The sequence below is a fragment of the Gymnogyps californianus genome, chromosome 23 (assembly GCF_018139145.2).
Source record: "Gymnogyps californianus isolate 813 chromosome 23, ASM1813914v2, whole genome shotgun sequence".
In the NCBI taxonomy this organism is placed as follows: domain Eukaryota; kingdom Metazoa; phylum Chordata; class Aves; order Accipitriformes; family Cathartidae; genus Gymnogyps; species Gymnogyps californianus.
The window spans coordinates 1,096,406-1,123,871 of NC_059493.1; the positions used below are offsets into that span (position 1 = coordinate 1,096,406).

The 27,466-nt window shown below is 62.7% G+C and overlaps 4 protein-coding genes across 5 annotated transcripts in view; 2 read left to right on the plus strand and 2 right to left on the minus strand.

Annotated features, from left to right (window-relative positions):
• The window catches only part of TCF7L1 (transcription factor 7 like 1), a 2,243-nt gene extending 1,878 nt beyond the window's left edge, over positions 1–365 (minus strand). The window contains exon 1 of the mRNA XM_050910098.1: positions 27–365. Coding sequence (XP_050766055.1) covers positions 27–365 — 339 coding nt within the window. The remainder of the gene's footprint in view (positions 1–26) is intronic.
• A 2,597-nt stretch (positions 366–2,962) lies between these two features.
• On the plus strand, positions 2,963–11,838 carry SLC20A1 (solute carrier family 20 member 1). 2 transcript variants are annotated; one of them, XM_050910270.1, is made up of 10 exons: positions 2,963–3,445; positions 3,543–3,683; positions 3,785–3,870; positions 5,484–5,580; positions 7,269–7,388; positions 9,010–9,285; positions 9,355–9,904; positions 10,006–10,191; positions 10,523–10,607; positions 11,109–11,838. In XM_050910270.1, exons 1-10 carry the CDS (start codon positions 3,130–3,132, stop codon positions 11,268–11,270), a joined length of 2,019 nt encoding a protein of 672 aa, XP_050766227.1. In that variant the 5' UTR covers positions 2,963–3,129; the 3' UTR covers positions 11,271–11,838. The 2 variants fall into 2 exon arrangements, with proteins under 2 accessions (XP_050766227.1, XP_050766228.1); XM_050910271.1 differs by having other exon boundaries at positions 9,010–9,258.
• A 1,440-nt stretch (positions 11,839–13,278) lies between these two features.
• On the plus strand, positions 13,279–18,188 carry LOC127025365 (cytosolic purine 5'-nucleotidase-like). Its single transcript, XM_050910296.1, has 18 exons — positions 13,279–13,367; positions 13,912–13,985; positions 14,105–14,222; positions 14,323–14,418; positions 14,518–14,609; positions 14,723–14,780; positions 14,892–14,985; positions 15,112–15,165; positions 15,274–15,357; positions 15,500–15,542; positions 15,619–15,725; positions 15,879–15,945; positions 16,022–16,192; positions 16,391–16,442; positions 16,543–16,603; positions 16,723–16,899; positions 17,057–17,158; positions 17,264–18,188. The coding sequence occupies exons 1-18, from the start codon at positions 13,279–13,281 to the stop codon at positions 17,318–17,320; spliced, it is 1,596 nt and encodes a 531-aa protein (XP_050766253.1). The 3' UTR covers positions 17,321–18,188.
• Positions 18,189–18,938: 750 nt separating this feature from the next.
• On the minus strand, positions 18,939–26,578 carry CKAP2L (cytoskeleton associated protein 2 like). Its single transcript, XM_050910099.1, has 9 exons — positions 26,479–26,578; positions 25,065–25,128; positions 23,512–23,578; positions 22,019–23,154; positions 21,381–21,573; positions 20,523–20,678; positions 19,921–19,984; positions 19,440–19,587; positions 18,939–19,347 (listed from the first exon to the last, which is right to left on the minus strand). The coding sequence occupies exons 1-9, from the start codon at positions 26,576–26,578 to the stop codon at positions 19,104–19,106; spliced, it is 2,172 nt and encodes a 723-aa protein (XP_050766056.1). The 3' UTR covers positions 18,939–19,103.
• Between the last annotated feature and the right edge of the window lie 888 nt (positions 26,579–27,466).

A 27,466-nucleotide genomic window follows, 5' to 3' on the forward strand; every position in this document is an offset into this window, starting at 1 on the left:
TGGGCTGACAGTGTCAAAAGCCTTACTGAGGTAGAGGGAAACAGCATCCGCTGCTCTTCCACCAAGCTGGTCATCTCACTGTAGAAGGCCGTCAGGCTGGTGAAGCATGAGTTCCCCTTCGGCAGTCCATGCTGACCGCTCCCCCTCAGCTTCTTGCTCGTCGTGCGCTTGGAAATGGTTTCCAGGTCTTCATTCTTGTCCTCCTTGAAGATAGCAGTGATATTTTGCTCTCTTCCAGTCCTCAGGAAGCTTGCCCGATGGCCGTGACCGTTCAAAGCTAATCTACATCCAGCTCCCCCAAGCACTCCAGTGCTGCTGGCTCCTCCTCTGGGGTCTCCACGCTGCGTGCGTTCACCTGCAGGCATCTCGGAAAGGCACCCACGCCCGCTCATTCCCCAGCGCATCCTTGGCCCTGCACCCCGCGTGCTCAGCCCTGCACCCCGCGCACTCGATGCTGCTCCCCATGTGCGTGGCCCTGCACCCCCTTTTGCTCAGTGCTGCACCCCGTGTGCTCGCTGCTGCACCCCCCTACGCTCAGCGCTGCACCTCCCCGCGCTTGGCCCCGCGCCCCACATCCTTTGTGCTGTGCCTGCGTCCTCGGAGCTGCACCCCACAGTGCTCGGTGCTGCACCCCACATTCCTGGTGCTGCACCCCACTGTGCTCGGAGCTGCACCCCATGCTGCACCCCTCGTGCCCTTGTGCCCAGGGCTGCAGGCGCACCTGGGTCCCTTCCCAGCTTTTGGGGCGCAGAGGGATGGGACCCAGGGTCCCAGGCCATGGGTCCTCCCAGCTTCATCCAGGGGCTCCTGCCTCAGTTTCCCCCGCAGACTCACCCGTCTAGGGCAGATTGGGCCACCCAGGGGTGACAGGAATACGGGACGGGGACAGGTCATCCCCCCGCTACCGCCTTGGGGGGCTGAGAGGGGCGAGGGGACCCCAGGCTCCAGGCATGTGCTCCAGCACCGCACGTGGCCGGGGACACAGGGCCCGTGGGGACACCGGACGGACTCTGGCCCGGTGACGCCGGGGCAGCGGACTGGGGCACCCAGCTGCTTCCCCTCCCCGCCGGGTGCCGTCTCCAGGCCCACGTCACCGGCGGCCCCACGATGCGATGGCCCGCAACGGACCAGCACCCGCCGGTACCGAGCCACTGACCCATGCCCGGGCACAACCCCCCCGGCCGGACACCCCAGCTTCCTGTGCCGGGCTGACCCGCTGCCCCAGGGCCGGGACGCTGCGGCTCTGCCCGCTGAGCCGCGGTTCCTGCCGGGCAACGGTCATCCCGAGGTGGGAACGGGCACCGCGCCCAGCCCCCCGGGGGCACACGTGTGCACCCAGCGTGTGCGTGTGCACGTGGGAGCTGCGTGTGCACACATGTCCATGGGGGGGGGGGGGTGCGCACCAGCAGCGATGCAGGGGTGCCCCCCCAGCTGTGCCACCCAGGCTGGGGGGGCTGGTGGGACCCCCGAACCTCCCGGGACCCCGCGGGATCCCCCAGGCTGTGCTCGCCGGCTGCGGGTGCTGGTGCTGTGGTGGGTCCTGCTGGGAACCAGTTTCGGTCCCTGCACAGGGCCTGCACTGGGGGGGAACCTGGGCTGTGCTAGTGCCAGGGCGAGGTGGGTGCCCCCTGGGCCGGGTGCCCCCCAGGACGGGTGCCCCCCAGGCCAGTGCTGCTGCTGGGTGCTGGCCTTCAGCCGGTGCCGGCCCTGAGCCAGTGCCGGCACAAGGCCTGTGTGTGATGCCAATTCAGAGCCCGGAGCAGACCTGAGCTGCACCATGGTGCCAGCCCGGTGGTCCGCAGCTTGGTGCCCTCCTGACCCAGTGCAGTACTGGTGCTGTGCTGGGCGCGGGCTGGTCTGGAGCTGGATCCAGGGCAACCTGGTCCAGAGCTGTGCCGGGGCCATGCTGGGGCTGAGCTCAGAGCCGTGCTGGACCGTGCCAGACGTGGGCCAGACCCACAGGGACCCAAAGCAGAGCGTGCTGGAGCCGAGCCCACAGCCCTGCCGAACCGTGCCGGAGTCAAGCCGATCCCACACCCGTGCTGGACCATGCCAGAGCTGAGCCCACACCCATGCCAGGCCGTGCCAGACGGTGCCACAGCCCAGCCGAGCCCGCACCGGTGCCAGAGCTGAGCCTGCCCACACCCATGCTGGGCTGTGCCAGACTGTGCCGGAGCCGAGCCAGCCCGCACCCGTACCGGGCCGTGCTGGAGCTGAGCCCGCACCTGGGTCAGACCGGGCCGGGCCGTGCCAGAGCCCAGCGAGCCCATTGCCGGGCCGGGCCGGGGCCGAGCCCACTGCCGGGCCATGCCGGGCCGGGCCGTGCCGGGGCCGAGCCCACTGCCGTGCCGTGCCGTGCCGTGCCGTGCCGTGCCGTGCCGTGCCGGCCCAGCCCGCTGCCGCTCCGCTCCGCTCCGCCCGGGGCGCCGCTGAGCACGCACGTGGTGCCGGGGCTCTCTGCCCGCGCGGGGGCGCGGCGGCCGGTGGGGCGGGGCCCGGCTCTGTACTTGGGCGCTGCCCAATGGCGGCGCGGCTTCGCCCCTCCCCGGCGGCGAACGGGCCAATTGGCCTCCGCGGGCGGTGCCGCGCGTCAGGCGGGAGGGGGGCGGGGCGGCGGTCACGTGGGGCGGAGGGAGGTGGTTAAAGCGCGGCGGGCGGCGGGCGGCGGCGCCAGTCGGAGGCGGCGGGGGCGGCGCGCAGCGGAACGGAGCGGAGTGGGCGCTTCCCGGCGAGCGCGGCGCGGCCCGGCCCGGCCCGCCTGCCGGTGAGCGGCGGCGGCCTTGGGCGGCGGCGGCGGCGGCGGCGGCGGCAGCCTTAGGCGGGGCGGGGCGGGCACATGGCGGCGGGAGAGGGCGGCGGCGGCGCGCGCGGGAGCGGCCGTTACCGGCGCGCGGGAAGGGCCGTTATCCGGTAACACCCCACCCCCCCCCACCCCCACCCGCTGAGCCCCGTCTCTCCCGCAGGATGAAGAGCGGCGCAGGCCATGGTGCGGCACCCGGCCCTCATCCCCCGCGGCCGACGGGGCCGTAGGACGGCGGAGCCCCCCGTGCCCTATAGCGACCACCCCACCCCCTATTTAATTTTATACCTAATTTATTAATACCTCGCCCCGCTCCCCCACCCCAAACCATGGACCCGACCCCCACGGTGCCCCCTGTCCCCATGGTGGGCTTCCTCTGGATGCTGATCCTGGGCTTCATCATCGCCTTCGTCCTGGCCTTCTCCGTCGGCGCCAACGATGTGGCCAACTCCTTCGGCACGGCGGTGGGCTCGGGGGTGGTGACCCTCCGGCAAGCCTGTGTCTTGGCCAGCGTCTTTGAGACGGTGGGCTCCGTCCTCCTGGGAGCCAAAGTCAGCGAGACCATCCGGAAGGGGTTGATCGACGTGGAGATGTACAGCTCCAAGCAGCAGCTGCTGATGGCGGGTTCGATCAGCGCCATGTTTGGTGAGGAACTGGGGAGGGGTCAAAATGGGGGGGGGGACACTGTTCCCTGAGGTGCCCCGGTGATGGCTTTTCTTACCAGGCTTTTCCTTCTCCCCAGGATCTGCTGTGTGGCAGCTAGTGGCTTCGTTCTTGAAGCTCCCCATCTCCGGTACCCACTGCATCGTTGGAGCAACCATCGGCTTTTCGCTGGTGGCCAAAGGACAAGAAGGTGTCAAGTGGTCCGAGCTGCTAAAGATCGGTAAGTCCAGCTCGCGTCACCACCCCTGCGCGTGGCTTCCACGTGTCCCCTGGGCTTCCCCTTCCAGCAGCGGGATGCTGATCGTGCCTCTTCTCTCCTAGTGTTGTCCTGGTTCATCTCACCCCTCCTTTCGGGTATCATGTCTGCTATCCTGTTCTTCCTTGTCCAGAGGTTCATCCTCCGTAAGGTAAGGGCTGTCCACCCCATTTTCTGACACCTTGGGGCTCCTGGGTGTTCCCTCGTCTGCCCGTTGGACTGGTTGGTTGGCTTATGTGCACCACAGCTTCTCCAGGCGCATCCATCTTTGTGGTGACGCTTGGGTGAGCCCTTCGGGACTCCTGCAGGAGCTGAAGGGATGGGAAAATGAGACCTGTAGCTGCTCCACAAAGCAGAGCCTGGGAGGTGAGGAGGCATCGCTTCACCTCCTCCTCCAAAACATCTGGGCCAGGAGCGTCCTGCCTGGCCTCAGCAGAAACAGCCGCAGTTTCCAAGTAGCGAAGTAGCCCAAAATTGATAAGATCAGAGCTGCTTGTTACGCTTTTCCTAAGTCCTGGTGCAAGGCTGGACCTCCTCTTGTGTCAGGCTGCAGATGAAGGCAATGACCAACAGCGATGGCTTTTTTTTTTACGCCAAGAGGGCCAGAATTGTCCCTGGTGCTGTGGAAACTGTGCTTTCCTCCCATCTGGGGCCCCGGGTAAAGTGAGGGGTGCTCGGGCTGGCTCCAGGGACACGCTCCCACTGTTGGGAGTGTCTGAAAGCCCAGGAAGAGGGATTGGGCACCCAAAGGTGCTTGAAATGGAGGCGGCAGCTTCAGACCTCATCTTTCTGAGATGATGATGACCCTGGAGCGCAGGATGCTGCCAGCGCAGAGCAGGGGTATCCAGCCAGCTGTACAGAGGAACTCCAACACTTTCTTCTGCATAGTTGAGGTTAACTTAAATTATTTTAGGTCTTAGCTCTGACTATTTCTGGTTCAAGAGATGTTAAGATCTTATCGCTGCTGGTTTCTACCTGGCAGCCCTTTAAAACAATTCAGCGTCACCGCTGTCAAGAGTAACCTTGCGTAACCAGCCTTTCAAAGCTGGGCTGGCCCCGTCACGCTTCATTCTGGTGCTGAATAGTCCGCTTGCTCTGTCCTGCTTGGCAGTCGGTAAGGCTCGGTGTGTTTGTACCGACGCTAGATCCCGATTGCTGGGCAGCAGCGGAGATTAAGTGCTCCTGCTGCTTGGGTGAGGGCCTCTCTGTGCAGGTATGTGGTCAAATAAGCTGCTTTGTGAGTAATGGACTCTTTTATTTCGTCCAAGTCAGCTGGAAAGAGGTGAAAGCTTTGTCTGACAAGTGGTTTTGTCTGAAAGCGCTTGGGGAGTTGAAAGCAAACATACGTGGCCGTGGAGGTCTGCAGGCTGGGGAGCCTTAGTAGGAGGGGTTCAAGAGCCAGGCAGCCCCTGGCTGCGGGCGAGGATGAGATCCTCCAGCCTTGGGAGAGGTGGGACACTCGGCTGGTCCTGCCCTGGGTCCCTGGGGAGCCCTGTGAGACCCACGGTGTTCTGCCACCTTCTCTGCCCCCAGGCTGCTGGGGAGGGGGGGTCTGACGGTGGCAGCCCCATGGGTTATTCTCTAAAAGCTGTCGGGAGCTCTGGCGTTCGGCAGGGCTTGCCGGAGCGCGGTATTTGAGTTGCTGTCAGCAGCTGACCGAAGGCACAAACCCCTTTTTGGGAAGGGGCTGTTGCCTGGCTGCTCCTCGGCTGCTGCGCATCCCTCGAGGTCTGGCTTTCCGCAGCACTGATCCTTGTTTTGCAGGCAGATCCCGTTCCCAATGGCTTGCGAGCTTTGCCCATCTTCTATGCCTGTACCGTGGGGATCAACCTCTTCTCCATCATGTATACCGGTGCACCTTGTAAGTACGCATCAGAATACTTGAACCTTAATTTTTAAATTCTTTACAAAACCTCCATTAAATGCACGATTTACCCCTTTTTTGCTTTACAGGGCTGAAATCTCCTAGAAGGCGGCTGGCCTGTGCCGGTTACAGAAGGCTGCAGGCTAGCGTGCGCTGAGTTCTGGGCTAGATAGTTGCCCAACCAAAGAGACCTGCTCAAACTAAACCCCTCCAGACCTTTCTCCTTAGACTTCACAGGACCTGCAGATAACATGACTTCCCCTTCCCTTCTCTTACCTGTGCTAAAACTCAGGTACCCGGCTGCCGCTGAAGAGAGTCCTCGGGCTGCCGGTAGCGAGGCTAGGAGCAGGGATGGAGGCTGTGCCTCCTGATTCACCTTGTCCCTAAGAATAAACTAATTATCCCTGGCAAGAAGAGCTGGCACCTGTACTGAGAAAGAGGAGTTTGTACTTCAGTTTGAAAAGCCAAATTGAAATGCTTGTTTGGCTGTTGTGGAGGGGATCAGGTCGCGGGCAGGACTAGGAGAGGGCTTGGCAGGGAGGGCGGCTTTGCCTGCGGAGCTGGAGGCTCCGTAACCTCCATCCGCCGGGGTGACTCGGTGCGAGCTGTTTTTGGTCTGAGCGTGGGTTTCCTGTTATGGAGGAGTCGCTGGAGGTGGGGTGAGGGCAGTCGGCGCTGGCTCTGCAGGGTTTTTCTCTGTAAACAGTGGCTGGAAAAATTTTTGGAGGGATGTCAGCTTCCCCTTCCCTTGGCTTTCCAGCCCGGGGGAGGAGGCAGGGTTGCTGCGGTGCTGCTGGGGGCACTGGGGCCGCAAAGCAGCAGCGGTGCTGCTCCAAGATCACGTTGTCACTTGGCACCCCCAAGGCGGATTCGTGTTTATCCTGAGTCCTCAGCTGCAGGAGGGCTGGGTGAGCTCTGTGCCAGGCTTGGCGTAAGCAAGTAGCCAGATTTGTGGGTAAAGTAGCTGCGATGTTGCTGGTGGTGCATTAGGAGCAGTAAGTTATTGCCTGCAGCAGAAAATGCAGGAGTTGAGCGGTCGCAAGCACCTGACACCCCGACCGGGGGGGCTGCAGCAGGCTGTATAATGCCAAACCTCTGCTAAAAGTCACGCTGCATGTGAGAATGCTTGTAACTAGGTCACGTAACACCTCGGATGCCTTGAAACTTGAGCTTGAGTTCCTAGGGACTCATGGAGCGGGAGACCCAGCTTTCCCCCAGCAGCTGGAGGAGTTAATGGAGACATGGGGCTCTGGTGGGAGCAGCCCAGGTCCCGCATGTCCTCTCCCCGACCCGGGGAAGCGGCGCTGTCGCTGCAGCAGCCGTGCTGGGTGGTTTTGTTTTTTTTTTTTTTTTCTTTGACATTGCAGCAAGTGAGGAGACAAGGGCTGTGAGGAGCCTCCTGTCCCTGCTCAGGGCACACAGCGGTCCCTGATCGGGTTTGGCTGCAGGAGGGAGGGGAAAGTGTTGTACATGTGAAAGATTAGCTTTTGATGGGGGAGATTGTAACCCTGGGCGGGGGGTTTCGGTGCGGTCAGTGATGGCTTCCCGATGGCGTTTCTCCCTGGCAGGCGAATTAGCTCAGGGATGTTGCAGGTGATGGCGTCCCCGTGCTGGGAAGAGCAAAGTCGTATGTCAAGGAGGCTTTTGCCCGGAGGTTTTCAAAGATCCGTTGTTTTATTTCCTAGTGCTGGGCTTTGACAAACTTCCTCTGTGGGGTATCCTCCTAATTTCGGCGGGGAGTGCTGTTGTCTGTGCTCTCGTCGTCTGGTTCTTTGTATGTCCAAGAATGAAGAAGAAAATCGAACGTAAGTAACGCCTCTCTCTTTGCAATCCTTTGGGGAAGGGCATGCTCGGACTAACCAACTTCTTTTCCCAGCGGGAGATCTCATTAGCCGCAGGGCTGTTATTAGCAGGGATCCTCAGCTTCAGTTATCGCTTAAGCTGCTCTGCAAACCCTGAGTCACTGGGGCACGTCTCATTGAGCTGGACCCTGCGTGCTCCTAACCCGCAGCAGCAAGCTGCTCCCTCGGACCCCCAAATCCCCCTCGAAGTAGCTGTTGTGCTGCCGAGCGGTGTCCGGCAGCTGATTTCTGAGCAGTGTGATCTCTCCTTGAACTGCACGGGACGGCAGGCGATATTAAACAGCCCGATTTCACTCTTTCATAGAGAAGAAGAGGAGGCAGGAGACAACCTGCCTGTTAACCGGTGTAACCTTTAATCCTCTGCATACCTGCTGATCAATCTTTGGCCTGGCAGATGCAGATCACAAGTTTAAAGCTGTGTAAGCTGACGAAATCCTTTCCCTGTAGCGCAAAAAAAAAAAAAAATCTCTATTGAAAGGCATCCAAAAGAGCAGTCCCGAGTTCTGCCTCCTGAAAAGTACAGGCAGCTCTCCTGGAGTCGTGTGTGGTCTTGCATATAAATTTTGTGTGCAGTCTGGGGCACTTAAGGAACTGGAGATGAGGGGATAACCAGTGTCCTTGTCAGACTGGTGTAATTGGGGTGTGACTAACAGCTTTATAGCTGCCCTTGACATTCTTCCAGCTGTTCGAGCTTCGGCTTAACTCCTGCCTGCCAGACAGGCTCCCCTGCCTGCTGAGGCAGCCTGCCTGCTGGGGAGCGTCGCTGGGAGGGAGGTGGTGATGCAGGGGGAGATGAGCTCTGCAGGGGCCTGATGCCAGGGTGAGGGGCTGGATGCCACAGCCTGGCCCTTGCGGCGAGCGGGCTGGCTGGGGAAATGGTCATGTTTGTGACAAGGAGGTGGTTTTTGTTGTTGTCTGAAGGAGCTGACCTCATGTTTTCACCTGGAGAAAACATGCTTTTCCCGGTAGAGGGGGAGTAACAGCCTCAGCTTCCAGGGCTTGGTGCTGCTGGCTTGGTTCTTCCAGTGGGACAGGAAACCAGGCTGCCCTCGGAAGGTGGAGACTGGCTCCTGTTTGGCTTTGTCACCCACCAGTGGGAGCTGGAGAGGAGCCCAGGCAGGCGAGTCCTCCCAGCAAGCTGGACCTGATGGGCTGGCAGAGGAGCTGGGCTCTTCTGGGCACCTTCCCATCAGCTTCAGGGGTCGCAGCCGCCCCAGAAGCAGGTCCAGAGCATCCCACGACCAGCAGAAATGGGACAAACATGGCTCGAAGAGGAACCTCTGCTGTAGGAAGAACCGGGCATAAAAGCCCCATAATGGTGCTCACCACACCCCGTGTGGGTGGGGGGGGTCTAAAAATAGGAGATGAGCTGGCTTGTGATGGTTTGGCTGTTGTGCCCGGGACAAGGTGCGACTGCCCAGCAGTTTCCAAAGTTCAGGATGGAGGGGGAAGCTGTAAATTTGATTTAGCTGCCATAAATCTGAGTGGTGAGGGGCATGGGCTTGCTCCTGGTGTTGGGTGCGTTGGTGGGAAGGGGTTTGATGGCAGCTGCCTCCCTTCGCAGGAGAGATCAAATCCAGTCCTTCTGAAAGCCCCTTGATGGAGAAGAACCTGAGCCCGAAGGAGGACCACGAGGAGCCCAAGGTGCCCCTGGGCGATGCCAAGAGCCCCGTTGCTGATGTGGGGTCGGCTGCGCCCCACCGGGCAGCGGTGGAGGAGAGGACGGTCTCCTTCAACCTGGGGGACCTGGAGGAGGCCCCGGAGCAGGAGAGGCTCCCCAGCCTTGACCTGAACGAAACCAGCATCGACAGCGGTGAGTGGTGGTGGGGTGATACAGGGGGTGCTGGGGTGGTCTCCCCCCCACCCCAGGTACCCCTGGGGGCTAAACCCCAGCCATCTCCCTTGGCAGGAGCTGTGCAGCTGCCCAACGGCAACCTCGTCCAGTTCAACCAGGCCGTGGGCCACCAGATGAGCTCCAGCGGGCAGTACCAGTACCACACCGTGCACAAGGACTCTGGCCTCTACAAGGAGCTGCTGCATAAACTGCACCTGGCCAAGATGGGGGACTGCATGGGGGACTCGGGGGACAAGCCCCTGCGGCGCAACAACAGCTACACCTCCTACACCATGGCCATCTGCGGCATGCCCCTGGATTCCCTCCGCGCCAAGGAGGGAGAGGAGGTGGAGAAGCTGACCTGGCCTGTGGCGGACACCAAGAAGAGGGTCCGCATGGACAGCTACACCAGCTACTGCAACGCGGTGGCGGATGCCCACCCGGCTGCTGATGTGGATCTGAACACGGCCCAGGTGGAGATGGGTGTCAGCGACCGCAAGGGCAGCAGTAGCTCCCTGGAAGAATGGCATGACCAGGACAAACCCGAGGTGTCCCTCCTCTTCCAATTTCTGCAGATCCTCACGGCCTGCTTTGGCTCCTTTGCTCATGGTGGCAACGATGTCAGGTCAGTTGGGTCCGCAGGAGCGGTGCGGTTGCTCGCCAGGGCTGGTGCCCACCTTGCCCAGAGCCTCTGGCCCTCTGGCCCAGCTCTCCTTTCTCTTCCAGCAATGCCATAGGGCCACTGGTCGCGCTCTACCTGGTCTATCAGACGGGTGATGTGGCTACCAAGGTGGCAACTCCTATCTGGCTGCTGCTCTACGGAGGTGCGGGGATTTGCATCGGCTTGTGGGTCTGGGGAAGGAGAGTCATCCAGACAATGGGGAAGGACCTGACTCCCATCACACCATCAAGGTAAGGGCTGCCTTGGGGCAGGGCGAGGCTTCAGGCAGTCCTAGAGCTGCATCCCGCTCCTGGAGCCCCTCTTCGTGCTCTCTTTGGGGGTTTCATTGCTCGGGTGGCGAAGCTGGGTCGTGCGTGGCCCCGTAACACCTCCCTGCATCCCTTGGGGGGTCAGTCTGGGGGTGCAGGGGGGCTGGAGAGCCAAGTGAGGAGCTGACCCTGCTGTGCAGGGTCTGCCTGGGGAGAGCCGGTCCCAGGTCTGGCTTGGGCTGAGCCAGCCTGATGTGCCGGGCAGCACAGAGGGTCTGGTGCCTGGGTTCTCATGTGCTTTCTGTCTCTGCAGCGGCTTCAGCATCGAGCTGGCGTCTGCCCTGACGGTGGTGATCGCCTCCAATGTTGGCCTCCCCATCAGCACAACCCACTGCAAGGTAGGTGGGGGTGGTGGGAGGGGGATGGTGCCTGCTCGGCGCAAGCTCAGCTTCCCCCAAATCCTGGTGCTAATAAGGCTGAGCTGTGCGGGAGGTCCCCAGCTAGGCTGCTGGCCGGCCTTCAGGTCCCAGCTCTGCCATTTGCATCTCAATGCAGGGTGGCAGCGGCTGCCCAGGGCTGGGGGGAGTCCCTGGGTGAGGGGGCACTTGAGGAGGCGATGGGAGAACAAAACCCCTTTGATAGACCCCTGGGCTCTGCCAAGCGGCCGTGGGAATGCGGGTGCTGCAGCACCCTGTCCCCATCACCGCTCTGGGACGGCAGCTCCTCGCCCTGCTCTCTCCGCGTGGTGTCTGCTGGGTCCCCAAGGGCTGGAGCAAGACCCTTGGCCCCATGGCTGAGGCTTTCCCTGGGTGCCCCTGGGGAGGGCTGTGGGGCGGCGGGCACCCGGTGGGTGCCCCATCCTGCTGCGATGCTGAGCCGTGCTCTGGCTCCTCGGGCAGGTGGGCTCCGTAGTCTCGGTGGGCTGGCTGCGCTCCAGGAAGGCGGTGGACTGGCGCCTCTTCCGCAACATCTTCATGGCCTGGTTCGTCACCGTCCCCATCTCGGGTCTCATCAGTGCCGCCATCATGGCTGTCTTCAAGTACGCTGTCCTGAAGGTGTGAAGGCACCAGGGCTCGCGCTGCTCCTGCTTCCCTGCTGCCACCTTCCCCTCCAGGAGCCGGGGAGGCTCGTCCCACTGGGGGCTGCCATCATCTCTGGGGCTTCCTCAGTTCTGCATAGTGTTGTCACTGAAGTATCTTTTTTTTTTATTTTATTTTTAATATAAATGTCTTGGCGCTAAGTTTCTAGAGGGGGGTGCAGCGCTGAGGCTGTGCCTGCCCCGATGTGACTGCCCTGCTGCGCTGTAGCTTTAGATTAGCAGTTATGGGAGGCCACTTTTCTTATTTTTAATGACTTAATTAAGATTCCCCTGGCAGTGATTCCTCCTTGAGTAAGGCCTGGGGCTGGTCCTTGCCCCTCCTGGGAGGGCTTGGGGGCCAGGGGCCATTCCTTCCCCCCCCCCATTGCGGGCTGTGCTGTGTTCAGCTTTGCCTCCATCGCTGTAGTGGTGTGGACATCAGATGCTGCCCAACCATCCCGCTCGGGGGTCCCTGGGGGGCAGCCCCTGGCCCCCCCCTTCCCCCCCCCCTCACTGCTGCTACCTCGGACTCAATAAAGATTTCCTTCGTATGCTGGTGCTGCTGGTGATCCTGGGGGGTGCTGGGGTGGCCCTGGGCACTGTCCCCTGTCACATGCTGCCCCATGGCCTCTGCCCTGCCCCTCCTTGGACCCACGCCCTGGGAGGGAGCTGGGCCTGGGGCAACTGATAAGAGCCCCACGTGTCCCCCAGTGTCATGGGACCGGCTGTAAACAGCCCTGGGCTGCACCCCAGCCCTGCGTGGGGGGGTTTATCAGGGCCACGCAGGTGGGGGGAGGCAGTTCCTGACCCCTGTTAGTGGCCCTGTGGCCCCAAACCCTGGGGCAGCAGCTGCTCCTGCTGTCCCCTCTGTGTCCCCATCCCCGGGGTGCCCCAGCGATGCTCCCTCCTGTCCCAGGGGGGCTCAGTCCTGGTCAAGGCCAGGCACGGGAACCCACGTCAGCGAGTTGGCACCGGGGTGTTGCAAGAGCTGCGGGCGATTGCAGTGGGACCCAGGACTGGCACTGGGCCAGGGTGGGTGGGGGGCAGCCTGGACACCCGGGGCTCCCTGGGGGTGCTGAGCCCTGCCTAAGGGGTAGAGGGATGGGGATGTGGGGACACGTGGGCTTGGGAACATGTCCCCATGGGGTTTGGGATGCGCCTTGTGGAGCTGCGTGGGGACCTGCCCCACGGAGCCCTGCGGGGACGGCGATGAGTCCCACTGGGACGGGGTTGTGCCCGTCGGGCCCCTTGGGGAGGGGGACGTTTCCCTCTGGGGCTGGCCTATGTCCCACGGGACGTGGGTGCCCCCTCCTGTCCCCGTCCCTCCGGTGTTGTGAGGTGCTGGGGGTGGCCCCTGGCGCTGGACCCCCCTCGGTGCCGCGCAGCCCCCCCCCCCCCCCAGCTCCCGCCCTTCTCCGGGGCGACCATCGGGGCAGCCTCGGGGCGGCGGCGGGGCCGGTCCTTGACCCCGGTTAATGATTCGCCGCCGGTCGCTCCCTGCTGCCAGCGGCCCCGCTGGGCAAACACCGGCCCCGGGGCTCCGGGCCGGGCCGGGCCGGGCGCCCGCGGCCGCTCCTGGCGCCGTCGGGGCCGGGGCCGTGGGAGGGCGCTTCCTCCGGGGGGGCGGCTCGGGCACGGCGGGGGGGGGCTGGAGGGCACGGGGGCACTGCCGGGGCGGGGGGGGGGCCCTTCTGGGGGTGCGGGGGGAGGGGTACTGCTCTAGTGGGGGGTGTATGGAGGGGCGCTGCCCCATGTGGGGGTGCACGGGGGGGGGCACTGCCCCATTTTGGGGGGCACGGCCCCGTTTGGGGGCGCATTGCCCCATTTTGCCGAGGGGGAGGGGTGTGTGTCACCACCCTCGGGGTGCCCCGGGTCCCGTCCCGGCTGTTGCGCCGGGGGGGGCCGGGCCGATGCCGGGGGCCGGGTCGGGGCGGTCCCGCGGGGCCCGTTAAAGCGGCGGCGGCCGGAGGCGGCGGCCGGAGGCGGCGGCGATGGGCAGCGAGGGGGAGCGGGGCCCGGCGGCGGCCCCAGGCCCCGGGCAGGGCGACCCGCGGGCGCTGCGGAGGGACTGCCAGCACCGGTGGGGCCCGGGGGGGGGCAAAGGGGGGGCAAGGGGGCAGGGGATGGGGGGCAAGAGCGGGGAAGGGGGGGTCGGGGGGGGCGATCGGGGGGAGCGGGACCTGGAGCTGCGGGGAAAGGGTTTGGGGGGGCAGGTGTAGGGGGGGGCACTTTGGGGGGGGGGCAGGACCCGAGGGAAGGACCCCAGGGGTGCAGGTCCAGGGGACGACCCTTGGGGGGGTGGGGGAGGGGGCAGAGGCCCTGGGGGGGACCCCCATGTAGACACACGGTGGGGCAGGCCAAAAGAGGGGGCTCACCATCCCCCTCCCTGCCCTGCACCCCCCCACCCCCCCCACCCCCCCCGGCTCCATTTCCAGCTCAAAAGCCCATTTTTCTGCTCCAATAACTCCCTGTGGGGCCCCCGGGCCAGGGCAGGCGCGCAGCCCCCCCAGCCCCCTGGCCAGGGCCGGGGGACATAGGGACAGGTCCTCAGCCCCTCCCCCGTGCCACCCCCTAGCCCTAGACACCCCCTCACCCCATAACCCCCCCCCCCCGGTCACCCCCAGAATCTTCGTCAACCGGAGCCTGGCGCTAGAGAAGATCAAGTGCTTCGGCTTCGACATGGACTACACCTTGGCTAGTGCGTTTTTGGGGTGTGGGGGGGGCTGAGGCAGGGTGGGGGGCGGCGGGACACCCCTCACCCCCCCCAGCCCCCCCCAAGCCCCTGCCCATGCCACCCCCCCCCCCTGCACCCCGCAGTGTACAAGTCCCCCGACTACGAGGAGCTGGCCTTCGCCCTGCTGCTGGAGCACCTCGTCTCCATCGGGTACCCCCACGAGATCCTCGCCTACAAGTACGACCCCACCTTCCCCACACGGTGAGTGCTGGCGGGTTTTGGGGGGGGGGACAACACAGGGGACAGGGTGGGGGTGTCGGTGGGACACCCCCCCCACCCGCTGACGGGGTGTGCGGTGCAGGGGGCTGGTGTTCGATGCCCTGTATGGGAACCTGCTGAAGGTGGACTCCCATGGGAACCTGCTGGTCTGCGCCCACGGCTTCCGCTTCCTCAAGGGGTGAGTCTGGGACCCCCCCCCGCCCCGGGGGCTGGGGGGCTGTGCGGGGGGGGGGGGAACCCCCTCGGCGTGGGGTGCAGCTCCGTCCTCCCTCCCCAGGGCCGAAATCCTCCACTATTACCCCAACAAGTTCATCCAGCGGGATGACATGAAGCGCTTCCACATCCTCAACACCCTCTTCAATCTCACGGGTGAGTGACATTTCCCCCCACCCACCACCACCCACGGCCCCCCACCCCACTGTGGGGTGCTGCCCTCCCCCTGTGCCCCCCCGCATCCCTTCTCACCGCCCCCTCCCCGGCAGAGGCCCACCTCTACGCCTGTCTCGTGGACTTCTTCACCAACTGCTCCAGATACGTCAAGTAAGAGGGAGATGGGGGGTGGGGACCTGGTGGGGTGGGGTGGGGTGGGGTGGGGGGGTCTCCCCGTGGCAGGGCAGCCCCTTCACCCCCCCCTTTTCCCGACTGTTGCAGCTGCGACACCGGCTACAAGCATGGGAACCTCTTCATGTCCTTCCGCAGCATGTTCCAGGACGTGCGCGAGGCCATGGACCACGTCCACCTCTCGGTGGGTGCGGTGGGTGGGGGGCCGGGGGGTGGTATTTCTGTGGGGTCGGGGGGATGCTGAGAGTTCTGGGGATGCCCCCCCGCCTCCTGGGGAAGTTTTGGCCAGACCCATCCATCCCCTCTGCAGGGCTGCCTGAAGGAGAAGACTCTGGAGAACCTGGAGAAATACGTGGTGAAGGACGTGAGTGTCTGCGGACCCCCATGGACCCCTCCCCACCCCAGTCCCCTTGGCCGGGTCCCCGTAGCCCCCCCGGCCCGCCCCCCACCATGCTGACTTGCCCCTCGCCAGCCCCGGGTGCCGCTGCTGCTGAGCCGCATGAAGGAGGTGGGGAAGGTCTTTCTGGCCACCAACAGCGACTACAACTACACCGATGTGAGTAGGGGGTGTCTGGGTCCGGTCCCTGCCCCCCACCCCAGGTCCAGCCTGCCCTGGGGGGGGCATTAGGGGGGGCAAAGCGCAGGCAGGGGTCTGCCCTCCCCGGGGACAACGGTGGAGATACCGGGTGTCCTTGCAGGCCATCATGTCCTACCTGTTCGACTTCAGCGATGGGGACAAGGTGAGTCTGTCCCTGGTGTGGGCCGGGTGGGGGGGTGCAGGGTGCCATCGGAGGTCCCTTGCTGACCCCCCCCTGCCCCGACACCCCGCAGCGCCCCTGGCGATCCTATTTCGACCTCATCGTGGTGGACACCCGCAAGCCACTCTTCTTCGCCGAGGGCACCGTCCTGCGCCAAGTCAACACGGTGGGGACCCCTCCACTGCTGCGGGGCCGGTCGGCACCATCTGGGCACCACGGGGGCTCCCGTGGGCACAGTGGGGTGGATTTGCTGTTGGGTGGGCGCCGAGCGGGCACAGGTAACGGTACCCCCCCGTCCCGGGGTCCTCTTGTCCTGCAGGACACGGGGAAGCTGCGCATCGGGACGTACACCGGCCCGCTCCAGCACTGCGCCGTCTACTCCGGCGGTGAGCGCCCGGCCGGGCTCCGCGGGCAGCACGGGGGACGTGCCCGCGCCGTCGCCTTGACGTCCGGCTGTTGCAGGCTCCTCGGACGTGGTGTGTGACCTGCTGGGTGTGAAGGGCAAAGACATCCTCTACATGGGGGACCACATCTTCGGGGACATCCTCAAGTCCAAGAAGCGGCAGGGCTGGCGCACCTTCCTGGTGGTGCCCGAGCTGGCCCGCGAGCTGCAGGTCTGGACGGAGAAGAGCGGTGAGCAGTGCCCGGTCAGGGACATGGACCCTGCCCGGCCAGGGACACAGCCGAGCCCAGCTGGGGGAGGTGGCCTGGAGCTTCCTAACCCCCTCAATGGCAAAACCAGCCCCGGTGGGACGTGCCCGACACCCCGTGTTGGTCGTGCCGGGCAGTGGGGACGTTGCCCGCACTGAGCTGGCCCCGTTGCCCTTGCAGAGCTGTTTGAAGAGCTGCGGAGCCTGGACCTTTTCTTGGCAGAGCTGTACCAGTGAGTGGGCATGGGGTGGGTGGGTGGCACCAGTGGGGAGGGTGCAGGCACCCGTGGGGGACCCTCCAGGCGAGCCCCAGCTGGGTCTCTCCCACTCCAGGCACTTGGACAGCGGCAGCAGCGAGCGCCCAGACATCAGCTCCATCAAGCGTCGGATCCAGGTGATGCCCAGGGCACCGTCCCAGCCGGCACACAGCTCAGCCCCCCAGCACAGATCCCTCCCATGGGGGACACCCTGGGGGGGGCGTTGGGTGCCCTGACCATCCCGCTGCACCCGCAGAAAGTCACGCACGAGATGGACATGTGCTACGGGAAGATGGGCAGCCTCTTCCGCTGCGGCTCACGCCAGACGCTCTTCGCCAACCAGCTGATGCGCTACGCAGACCTCTACGCCGCCTCCTTCATCAACTTCCTCTACTACCCCTTCAGCTACCTCTTCCGGGCACCCCCAGTCCTGGTATGCAGCCCCCAGCCCCCCCGCTCACCTGCCGTGCCTCAGTTTCCCTCCCTGCCCGAGGAGGGGGGGTACGGGGCTGATGGAGGCGTTTGGTGGGCACCCAAGCCCTTGGCTGGTCGATGCCAGCCCCTCTCTGCAAGTCTTCTCCTCGCCGCAGATGGCACACGAGTCGACGGTGGAGCACAGCCGCCTGGACGTGGGGGAGGCAGGCACAGCCCTGGCACCCTGGCTGGCCCGGCACGGCCACCCCGGCCAGCAGGTCGGTGGCAGGGGACAGAGGGGGCAGAAGGGCATGGGAGTCCCAGCACCGGCACCTCGATGCCGGTGGGGTCCTCTGCCCACTGAGCCCCCCCCATCTCCTCAGGTTGCTGGGGTCCCCCAGGACTCCAGCGGGGAGGAGGAGGGTGACGGAGAAGCCTGAGCCCACCCCAGTGCCGACGGCTGCCGAGCTGGCAGGTGCCAGCCCCCAGGGAGGACATTCGGTGGCCCCGGCCCACTTGCGCTGCCGGCTGGGAGACCAAAACCACCCGTGGTCAGCCACCACCTCTGGTAGCCACAGGACAGCTGGTGGCCCTGGCCCGTGCCCCATGTCACGCCTCTCCCCTGCGCCAGGAGCAGGGCCCCCCCCAGAGCCCAGGGGCTGCCCGGTGCCCCCACCTTCACTCATGGCCCCCGTGCCCCAGCATCAGCTGCTTCTCCCGGCCAGCTCAATGCCAGTCTGGGGCTGCCCAAACCGGGGAGAGCCGATGGCAACTCCGGCTGTCGCTGGAAACCTGCTTTGGCAGCTCCTGCCCCTCCAGCTTCGGTGCCCGGCTCTGGGCACCGTGGCGCTGGGGCCCGGCTCTGGGTGGAGGTGGGTGGGTGTTGCTCAAGCACAGGAGGGCTCTGGGAGTGACTGCTGCTCCCTGGGAATCCCTTTTACCCGCTATTCTCCTCTTCTGTTTTCTACCCATTTCTATTTATAAAAGACACTCAAACTCCTGGCACTGCAGAGACATAAAATTGGCTATTTTAAAGGAAAACTGCTTTGCCCCTGAGCCTGGGAGGAGAGGGCAAAGGGCAATTCCCAAATCCTCAGCCAGCAGCTGGGACAAGTGCAAGCCCCTGGGCAGAGGGTGGCAGCCCCGAGACCCCCACCCCCTCTCTGCTGGCACTGTCCTGCACCCCGGAGGAGGGGGCCGGGCCTGCCATGCTCCCCAGACCAGAGCCAGACCCGTGCCGGGACTTTCTGGATACTGCTCTAAGACTTCTTCCAGCATCGAGGTTTCTCAATAAAGATGCTGAGTCAATGCTGGTGGTGGCTGCGTCAGGAGGAGGCGAAAGGGTGGGATGAGGACAGGACCGCTGCTTGCTGGGGACGGGAAGGTGACGACGGGGTTCCCCTCCATCCTTCATGGCAGCCATGCTGCTTTACTCTTCTTCTCACAGCAGGGAAACCGTCCCGACCTCCAGCAACCGGCCCTTCACCAGCTGCCTTGCGCGCCCGCTTGCTCGGGGTGCGAGGACAGCCCTGGAGGGAGGGGAGGCTGCTGTAGGGGCCCCGAGCGCACTAAAAGGGCTCAGCTATCCCCTCTGGCCCGTCCCGCACCCCTAAACGTGCCCAGGGGTCCGGCAGCCTGGCCTGCTGTGTCCCAAGGACCTCCGCAGCCCTTGCGTGTGCCGCCTTCGGCCTCCTCAGGGCCCGGGTGGAAGCTGCTGCGGTCCCGCAGGTACCCCAGCCCCCCCAGCCCCTCGCCAGTCTGGCACAGCCGGTGCTGCCGCACATGACTCGGGATGTGGGGTCTGTGCGTGCGTGTTGGCAGGGAACATCCAGATGCTGTCCAGGTAGGGCACAACGCAGCTCTGGAGCAAATCCCTCGGGATGTCGCTTTCAAAACACCGGAAGGTGCCCGGAGCGTTGCGGAGTCTGACTGGCATCATCCTACAGCAGGAAAATCGGGGCGTGCGTCACAGCAGAGGAGCCAAGAGCAGTCCCAGGGGACACAGCCCACGTCTCCAACCCTGGACCTTGCACGCTACTCATTAGGCCACACTGCATCTCTACTGCAAGTTTTTATATATTTAAAACAGTGCTTATATATGTGAAACAGGCTTACTATGTGCCACCCCTACACATTTACATCTGAGAGGCAACAAGAGAAGTCAGCGCAGCGCGTGCAAGGCAGCACGGGGGAGCAAGCAGCCTGCACCCCGCCAGGAATCCCTCAGCAGCACTCTGGGGGATACAAACTCAAACCCTCCAGCTCCGCCACCTCTGGCAAAGCCTTGTTTTTCCGGAAGAAGAACTGAGTCTCCTCCTCAGCATCCAGGATTTCACTGAGGGATGACACCACAGGGTCATGGTCCTTCAGCATCTGTGGGTAGTGGCTCCCAGCCCGCTCTATCCGCAGCGAGCGCCGCACCGGCGTCAGGAATTTCAGCTCCTGGCCTTCCAGCAACTCCTTTCCTCTGCGGAGAGGACAAGGGCCTTTAGGTAAATCCTGCAGAGGAGCGCTGGCACAGAGGGTGCTCGCCGCCGGGCGCGGGCAGCTCAGCCTTACCTGGATGCAGACGTAACTTGTAACTTGATTGAGGCGGGCAGGCTGGCGAGGGACGTCCCCGTCAGGCAGGGAGTCGCTACCACGTGCTGCCTCTCGCTCGGGCAAGGCGTTGTAGGGTCCCAAGGAATGGGCGGCTCAGCCTTTTCCCCTGACAGGAGAGGAAAAGGGCAGCGCGGTTGCAGAGCAGGCAGAGAGCGGCAGCTGGGGAGGGATTACAACACTGCGGCGCTCCGGACATGGGCGAGGGCACCTTGCTACGGAGGAGGGATGGGCCGGGACCGTGCCCAGCCCTGGCAGAAGAATCTTGCCCCATTTTTGAGATCAGGATTCCAGATTTTCACAACACTCAGTCTCCAAAGTCAACAGCGACACAGGGTGCTGGGACAGACTGCAAACCATGCTGCTTCCCTGCCTGCAGCAGCAGGGAACCCCAGCCTGCCCACGCTCCAGCCTGCCAGCCGGCCCCACATGCACATGTTACCTTCTGCTGTTTGGTCTGCAGCCTTCAAAATATCAAGGACAACTTCTCTGAGCTCCTGGAGCGGCTGCAGGAAAAGCAGAACGTGGGTCAAGGCAGGCCCGACTCGGGAACGGGGACTGGAGTTACAACTGAATAGGAGAAAAGGCTTTTGCCGCATCGCGACAGCCCGTGCTGGAGCCAGTGGCAAAAGGCTGCAGAATTTCCCTTCTCCAAGCGAGATCTGTCAGCACACGGGCACGGCTGGGCAGGCGTCCACCCTGCGCGGGTAAATCCCACCAGATGCTGCAGTTACGCCGCCCAGACCAGCACAGAGCTGCTGTCACGCTGCTTCCAGCTACAGCTCCAACACGGCGCAGGGTGCGTGTCCTCCCCGTCCTCCCCCTGGCCCCGCTCACGCCTGCACGGCGCTGCCCGCTTGGCTGATTAAAGCCAAAGGTGTTTCTATGGGACAAAACGGGACCTGGCAGCTCTAAAGGGCTTTTTTACCAGTGACTAGTGCTGCTAAACTCATCCCAAAATCCGACCCCTGGATCTCGAGGAAACCTGCTGGCGCAGAGACAGGGAACGCAGGGAGGTGCCGAAGAGAAGCGTGCCTCACTCACCACGGCACCAGCGCAGACCGCTGCTTTGTACAACCCCGTCACGTCAAAAGGGCCACTCCGGGCGAGCAGTTTCGCTTTGCAGATCCAGAACTTGGCAAATTTCTCTGCCTGGGGCACGTGGGACAGCACCGCAGAGAGCTCCTCTGCCTGGACACCCTACAAGAAGAAGGGCAAGGTCCCGGAGGAAGGTGTCGATTGCAAGGGCCAGAGGTGTGCGCTGGGGGAGCCGTCAGCGTGTAACCGCTCTCCCCGCACTCTCTAGGAAAGGGAGGGTCTGAAGAGTCTGGTTTTGGACAGATAATAGCTTTCCTGCCTCTATTTTCCCCTTGGTAAAATGAGTCTCGTATTTCAGAAGGATGTCAAGGGATAGACTCTTCAGTGCCGGCACTAACAGAGCCACTAAACCCCGGAGCAGGGCTGGTGGTCAGCGTTCCCAGAGGTGATACTTCACAGCAGCTGTGAGGTCCACCAGGGACGTACCTCAAGCTGTGAGGTCCACCAGGGACGTACCTCAAAGGTGGCTCAATCAGCCTGGGTTGCTGCCGCAGAAATTCCTGCTGCACACTGCCCTGCCAGATACCAGGACACCGGCAGTGACACACGCAAGCCCCGTGACCGGGTATCGCTCCGTTTTCCCTGTTAGCGCATCTCGCTGCGTGCCTTTGGCCGATCCGTAACTCCACAAGGACTTTTCCTACACATGATGTTACCCCTCTGGCAACTGCAGCCAAGTGAGCAAGAATGCTTGCTCCGAACCCCTCTGTGCTGCTGGGGGGACGTGGCCCTCATCTCCTGGGAGATGAGGAACACCTCCAGGAGAAGAGGAACCTGTTCAAGCATCTCCTTTCCCATTCCCACCTCCTCCACAAGCTTCAGGCACTCAGTTAATATGTTGTTGATCTTCTCCAGGCAGAGCTGCTCTGGTTTCTCTTGCTTCTCTTTCTCCTTGACATTTCTCCAGGACAGCTTCACTGGCTTTTTCTGAAGCAGCGTCATAGGTGGCCGCTTGTACGTCTTGCCTTTGGATGCCAACCACTCCTCCAACTGTTTCCTGTCAAAGGACCAAGGGATCGCTGTTATCCCAGGGATCGCTCTTACCCCAGCACTTGCCAGGCTACTGTTTTCCCTTGGAATCTCCCGCTAGCCAACTTCAGCTGCTCAGGAAGAACCGGTACCTCTCTCCTAAAAACGCATCCGAGCTCTAGGCTGGGAAAGGAAAACCCTCTCAAGTTGAAGTGTGCCTTGAAGATAAAACAGGAGAGCGGCCGCACGCTTTCCTCCCGCTTGCTGAATGGGTGGGAGAGGAACCCAGGGTACCACCAAATCTCATCCCCACCCTCCTTTTTTCCGGGGCATCAACCTCCAAACAGGCGTTCACTGATAAGGGGACTTTGGACCCTGTTTTCAGCAGGTTGGTGCTGGTGCACCCAGTTAAACACTTTAAACTCTGCTGTCCCCTGGAGGCGAGGACAGAGTTGGCCAAAGCTGCTACTTACTTACGGTCCGCAGCCGATGGGGTCTTGGGAACACGCATAGCCTGTACTCCACTTGCCTTTGACAGCTCTGGTTTAAGCCTCTCTCTCCTACTCCTAAAATCGCTCTCGATTGCTCGAGTTTTGGAGCTGTGTGTGCTGCGAGGCTGGTTTTGGGGGACTGTCACTCGGGTTGCTGCTGTGCGTCCGGGAGGCACCACCTTCACGTCCTTCCTATTCGCCTCCCCTTGAGCTGTGGGCCTTTGCCATCGCACGGTGCCACCCGGTTTCAGGCTGGATTTCAGGTTTGTGGTCCCCTGGGGCCTGCTGGAAGCCGGAGGCTTTGTGGGAGATCTTTTCATTTGGGGGGGTCTACTGTAGTGCTTAAGACTTCCCACTGGAAGCATGCCGGGTGGCTTTCCTACCGGCTGCCTTGCCGTATTAGTTTTTTCCTGGTTTGCCCCTGGTTTTTTATGTAGCAAATTAGTAGAAGCAGTAAGTAACCGAGGGGGCTGCAACGGCTGAGTTTTGCTACTTGGTTTTTGAGACGCGTTCTTTGAGCCTGGCAGGGTTTTCCTGAATTTATCCTGAATCGGCTCTTCCTTAGCCTGGCGGCTATTAATTCTGTCCTTTGGGCCCGTGACGGTTCTTGACGTCGTGGCTGAGCTTTGCCTGTGAGCCAAGACTCTCTTGTTCCCAAGATTGTTTCTGTCAGACTGAAAAACTCTGTTCAGCACAGGGTGCGTAGAGGCTTGTGCTCGGACGTTTTCTTTGTTGCAGACCAGCCTGTCCTGCAGGCCCTCATTTAGGGAGCAAGGTGCCCCAGGAGCGGGGCGGTCACCTCCAGTCGGAGGTGCTGCAGCGGCGACAGTCTCCTGTGCAGGCTTCTTGTTCCTTTCTGGATTGAGGTGACCAGAGGTTGAAGTCGGGAGCCTCCCTCTGGGCTGCGTAGGGCGGCTCATGCTTGGCACGAGCCCCACAGGAAGCTTTGCGCTCTTCCTCGGCAGCTCCGGACGCACCACCGCTGCTCTCTGGGATGCATTTGAAGACTTCTGCTGAGCAGCGTGGCCAGCGTGCTGTGCGGATTTGGCACCAGGCTTGCCATCCCTCTGAGCGCCCTTCGCCACGTTTCTGAGAACGTCCTTCTTGTTCCTGTCAACCTGGAGAGAGAAAGCGAACCTCAGCCCCGAGGAGAGCTCAGCTTGATCAAACCCTGACAGCTCGCTCCTGCCCCAGCCCCGCTAGCCCAGGGGACGTCCACGAGAAGGCCCGCGGTGACAAAGCAGTTGCCAACAGAACAATAACACAACACCCACCAGCGCATGGGCAGAGGATGAGTCTCCCACACTAAGTTCTTCTGAAAAATAATTAGTTGACTTATTGCCAGCTATTTAGCAATCTCTGGACTGCATCCCATTTGGGGTCAGGAACTCACTAGCTTGATTTGGGTACCCTGTTCTGCCCAGGCTCGCTTCAAGTGTGAAATACAAAACTAGACTCAAAAGATTTCTACTTACATGCTCCAGTTTAGAAACTGGTTGTAAGGGTGGATTCAGGCGATTCGTCCGGTCCTTTAAAAAGGGTCTGTAGGAAGTCAAACAAGATATCGGGTTCTTTAACAGCTGTTGCAGAAAAGGTTAAATATCTAGCACCACTGGGCGTCTCAGTCACAGGAGCTTATGAGAAGCTTTTTGGAAATCAAAAAGCTGTCAAGGAAGTTGTCAGGCAATAGGTTTGGAGGCTGCTGACGCCGCTGCCCCTGGCTGGCATCCCGACTTGCCCCGCGTGCCACAGACAGCCGAGGTGCATCCGAGCCAGCTGCTGCCGTGCTGCAGGTCACGGCGGGGTGTCGGAGCGCATCGGCCAGGGTGTACTCTGCCACGGCGAGCCGCAGCGCTGCGGCGGCTGATTCACGAGCCCCGCAGCTGCCCAGGCAGTGAAGCAGGGAGGTGCGGCAGCAGCCCTGGCTGTCAGCTCCCCCCATCCTTCCTCCTCCTCCTCCTCCTCCCTGAATTGCAGCCCTCTGACAGCAACCAGCTGCAGGGTTCTCCCACCTCTGCTCCGGAGCTAGCAGCTCAGCCATTAGGGAAGATTAATGTCTGTGCAGATATTTTTCTGTAACGAAAGAGCCCGGAGAGTTCGGGTATTGTCCTCTATTCTACACAAGCAGTGTACTATGCCATAAAGAAAGATCATGAATCTTCTGTCCTCGTTTCTATTATATTAGTGGTATTTTCCAGAGCCTGGCACCAGGGACTGGTTGGCTCTTTCTGGTCTCTGATCCTGCTTCCCTTTATCTTCTCCCCACAGAGAAGTTTTATGGCTTCCTTTGCACTACAACGTCATGAGAAATAGTCACTGCAACAGGGAGTCTTTCAAGTGTTCAGGTTTGCCAAGCATATCAGCAGTTTCAATTAAAAGCTTTGCAGAAAGGTGTCTCGCTACCCGCAGCCTGCAAGCGGCTGCTGTGCTCACAGCAGTGTATCTGCACGCAGCCCAGCTCCAGCGGAACTGAGCAAGGCAGCAAAGGGGTCCCAGAGCCAGGTAACTCATTTAACAGGCGGTTGTATCTATTTCCTTTTAAATGCACCGAAAATGTCCCTTCCTAATATTAACCTAGCCCAGAAGGCTGCTGAAAGCTGCCATTAAAAAGCAGCGGTGAGACTTGAACCACCCTTTCTTCAAGACCCGGGTAGGAAGCCGAGTTATCGGCAAAAAGGGCCTGTTCTGCCAGACCCGAGAGCCGAGATGAGAAAGTTTCGTGGAGACTCACAAAATACCCAGAAGAGACAATATCGATCAGCAGGAAATGTCAGCGCTCAAACCATCCCTTTGCTCCTGCTGCCAGTAACCGTACAGAGCGCAGCCGGGGTGCTGCCGGGGCAGAGCCGTCCCCCGTCGCTGCCTTGACAGCGAGGCACTGGGAGGAGGCGATGCTCCGTACGCTAATGAATCGCCGCGGAGAGAAGGCAGATGCCGGAAGAGTCAGCTATACCTCAGAGAATCACTGACTGATTTGGTCGGACCTTTACAGATCATCTAGTGCAACCCCAACATCCTCCTGACTTACTTTGCACTCGGGCATTTCAGCTTTTCTTTGGCTGCTAGGTGCTCCTGGAACCGTCTTCTCCGCTCTTCTGCAAAGAGATGGTAGGAAAATGCAGCGCACGCACCACAAGCTCGGTATTTGGAGCGCCGATAAGAATGGATTTCTTTTACATTCACAGCGCTACCGTATAGGTCTCCCGAGCCCCCCCACCCCGAGCCTGGCAATGCTGTTCCCAGAAATTCCCAGAGCGTTTTCCATGCATGTGATATTGCCCAGAGGCTCATCGGCACGTAAAGACCAGAGCTCTCTGACGCTCGTGGCGCGATGCCGCTCAAAACCTCACTTGTGTGGGGCTTAGTCAATCTGCAGAAGGAAAAGGGGAGACGTTGCCGCCGGTGACCCTGCTCCAGCTATGTATCCCGTAAGCCTGTACCCGGCTGTGGCCAAGCCCTCTGCTAACGCAGGCAGGTGGGAAAAGCGAGGAGCGTCTCAGCAGGGGGGGGCAGGGGATACCTCCGACACCCCCAGTTTGGCTGTGGTGCTGGGGCATCTCGTGGCAGGACAGCCTGGCCTGGCTGGAGTCCAGCATCGGCCTGTCCCCAGGGCCTCGCCCCTGTCCCTAAAGCTGTCCCACCCTCATCTGACAGCCCACATGCCCAGGGCTCTGAGGGCATCTCAGTCCCGTCCCCCGCCCCCCCGCCAGCCCTCTGCCCCCCCCAGCCACCCCCTTCCCTTGACACTGCACCCCAAGGCTTCCACAGAGCCCCAAGAGCAGCGTGGCACCCCTGGGTGCCCCAGCACCCCCAGTCTCCCCAGCACTCCAAGGCACACCCCAAGCCCCTCCACGCTGCCTGCCCTCCCAAACTGCGTCAACGCGCTCATTTTGTGGGTACCCCCCTGCGCACCCTTTGGGGTGCACAACACCTTCACCCCCCCAACCTGCCCCAACGTTCCTCCCTAAGCCCCAGCAGCCACCCAGTCCGTCCCTGCCCCTCCACTCCACCCCCCGAGGCAGGCCCACCCACCCCACAAGGCCACCCGAGCCCACCTCGGATCACCCCAGCCCACCCCCTGGCCCCCAGCACCCCCCATTCCACGGGGCACTCGCGATCGCCCCTGTCACGGGGCAGGGTCCCCACAGATCACTCCCAGCCCGTACCCAGTGGGGTGTCCCCACCCCAGAGGGTCTCCCATGCCCCTGCCCCACAGAGCCCCCCGATCACCCGCATCGCCCCCGGAGGCGCCCCCCGCCCCATATCAGCCCCTGTTCCCCATCACCTCCCACCCCACAGGGCCCTCCAGGTCTCCACTCTCCCCCAACCCCACAGGGCCCCAGGAGCGCCCGCACCCCCCAGCACCCCCGGCACCCCCGCCTCGCAGGGCCCCCACCCCGCGGGACCCCCGACCGCCCCCGGCCTCGGCCCCGGCCCCTCACCCTGCGCGGCCGCCCCTGCCCGCTCCATGCCGGGCGCTCCGCTCAGCGCAGCCAACGGCCCACCCGCCGCCGCCGCCGCCAACCGCCGCGCCGCGCTCATTGGCCTCCGCCTTCTTCAAACCGACCAATGGAGAGAGGGAAACCGCCTGCTCCGAGCGGGGCCGGCGGGCGAGGACAGCCGTGATTGGCTTAGAGGCGGGTAGGTGGGCAGTGACAACACGTCCCCTCCGGCAGCGCTAGCCGCTGGGGGCGGGGCGAGGCGGTGGGCGGGGCCCGGGATGGGGCGGGGCTCGCGGGGCGGGGCGGGGCGGGGCCAGCGGCTGCCCCGTCAATTAGACCCGATTGCCGGCAGTTAGCGTGCGGTGGGGCGCGTGGCGTGGCGTGGCGTGGCACCCCATGCCGTGCGATGCCACACGACGTCACGTCATGCCCGACCATGTCACACCGTGCCTTACCATACCAGGCCACACCACGCCATGCCATGCAATGCCACGCCACACCATGCTGTGCCATGGCATGGCATGACACGCCAGGCCGCGTCATGCCACACCACGCCACGCCACAGCATCCTATGTGATGCCATGCCAAGGCAGGCCATGCCATGCCATGCCACACCATGGTATGCCATGCCACACCGTGCTATGCCAGACAAGGCCATGCCATGCCACGCCACACCACACCATACCGTGCCATGCCACGCCATGCCATGCCACACCATGCCATGCCACGGCCATGTCATGCCCCACCATGCCACGCCACAGCATGCTATGTGATGCCATGCCATGCAATGCCACGCCACACCATGCCATGCCATGTCATGGGCATGACACGCCAGGCCGCGTCATGCCACACCACGCCACGCCACAGCATCCTATGTGATGCCATGCCAAGGCAGGCCATGCCAGACCATGCCACACTGTGCCATGCCGTGCCACACCGTGCTATGCCAGACAAGGCCATGCCATGCCACACCACACCACACCATACC

What these genes read in the sequence shown, in the direction of transcription:
- SLC20A1 (XM_050910270.1), top strand. Translation starts at nt 3,130, where the DNA reads ATGGACCCGACCCCCACGGTGCCCCCTGTCCCCATGGTGGGCTTCCTC. An exon ending in GTGGTGGGGTGATACAGGGG is followed by an intron (nt 9,286 to 9,354) that starts GTGCTGGGGTGG and finishes CTCCCTTGGCAG; the next exon opens with GAGCTGTGCAGCTGCCCAAC. An exon ending in ACTCCCATCACACCATCAAG is followed by an intron (nt 10,192 to 10,522) that starts GTAAGGGCTGCC and finishes CTGTCTCTGCAG; the next exon opens with CGGCTTCAGCATCGAGCTGG.
- LOC127025365 (XM_050910296.1), top strand. Translation starts at nt 13,279, where the DNA reads ATGGGCAGCGAGGGGGAGCGGGGCCCGGCGGCGGCCCCAGGCCCCGGG. An exon ending in CTTCAGCGATGGGGACAAGG is followed by an intron (nt 15,543 to 15,618) that starts TGAGTCTGTCCC and finishes CCCCCCCCTGCC; the next exon opens with CCGACACCCCGCAGCGCCCC. An exon ending in GGTCTGGACGGAGAAGAGCG is followed by an intron (nt 16,193 to 16,390) that starts GTGAGCAGTGCC and finishes TTGCCCTTGCAG; the next exon opens with AGCTGTTTGAAGAGCTGCGG.
- CKAP2L (XM_050910099.1), bottom strand. Translation starts at nt 26,578, where the DNA reads ATGAGCGCGGCGCGGCGGTTGGCGGCGGCGGCGGCGGGTGGGCCGTTG. An exon ending in GGCAGGGGCGGCCGCGCAGG is followed by an intron (nt 25,129 to 26,478) that starts GTGAGGGGCCGG and finishes TCTTTGCAGAAG; the next exon opens with AGCGGAGAAGACGGTTCCAG. An exon ending in CAGTTTCTAAACTGGAGCAT is followed by an intron (nt 23,155 to 23,511) that starts GTAAGTAGAAAT and finishes TTCTCTCTCCAG; the next exon opens with GTTGACAGGAACAAGAAGGA.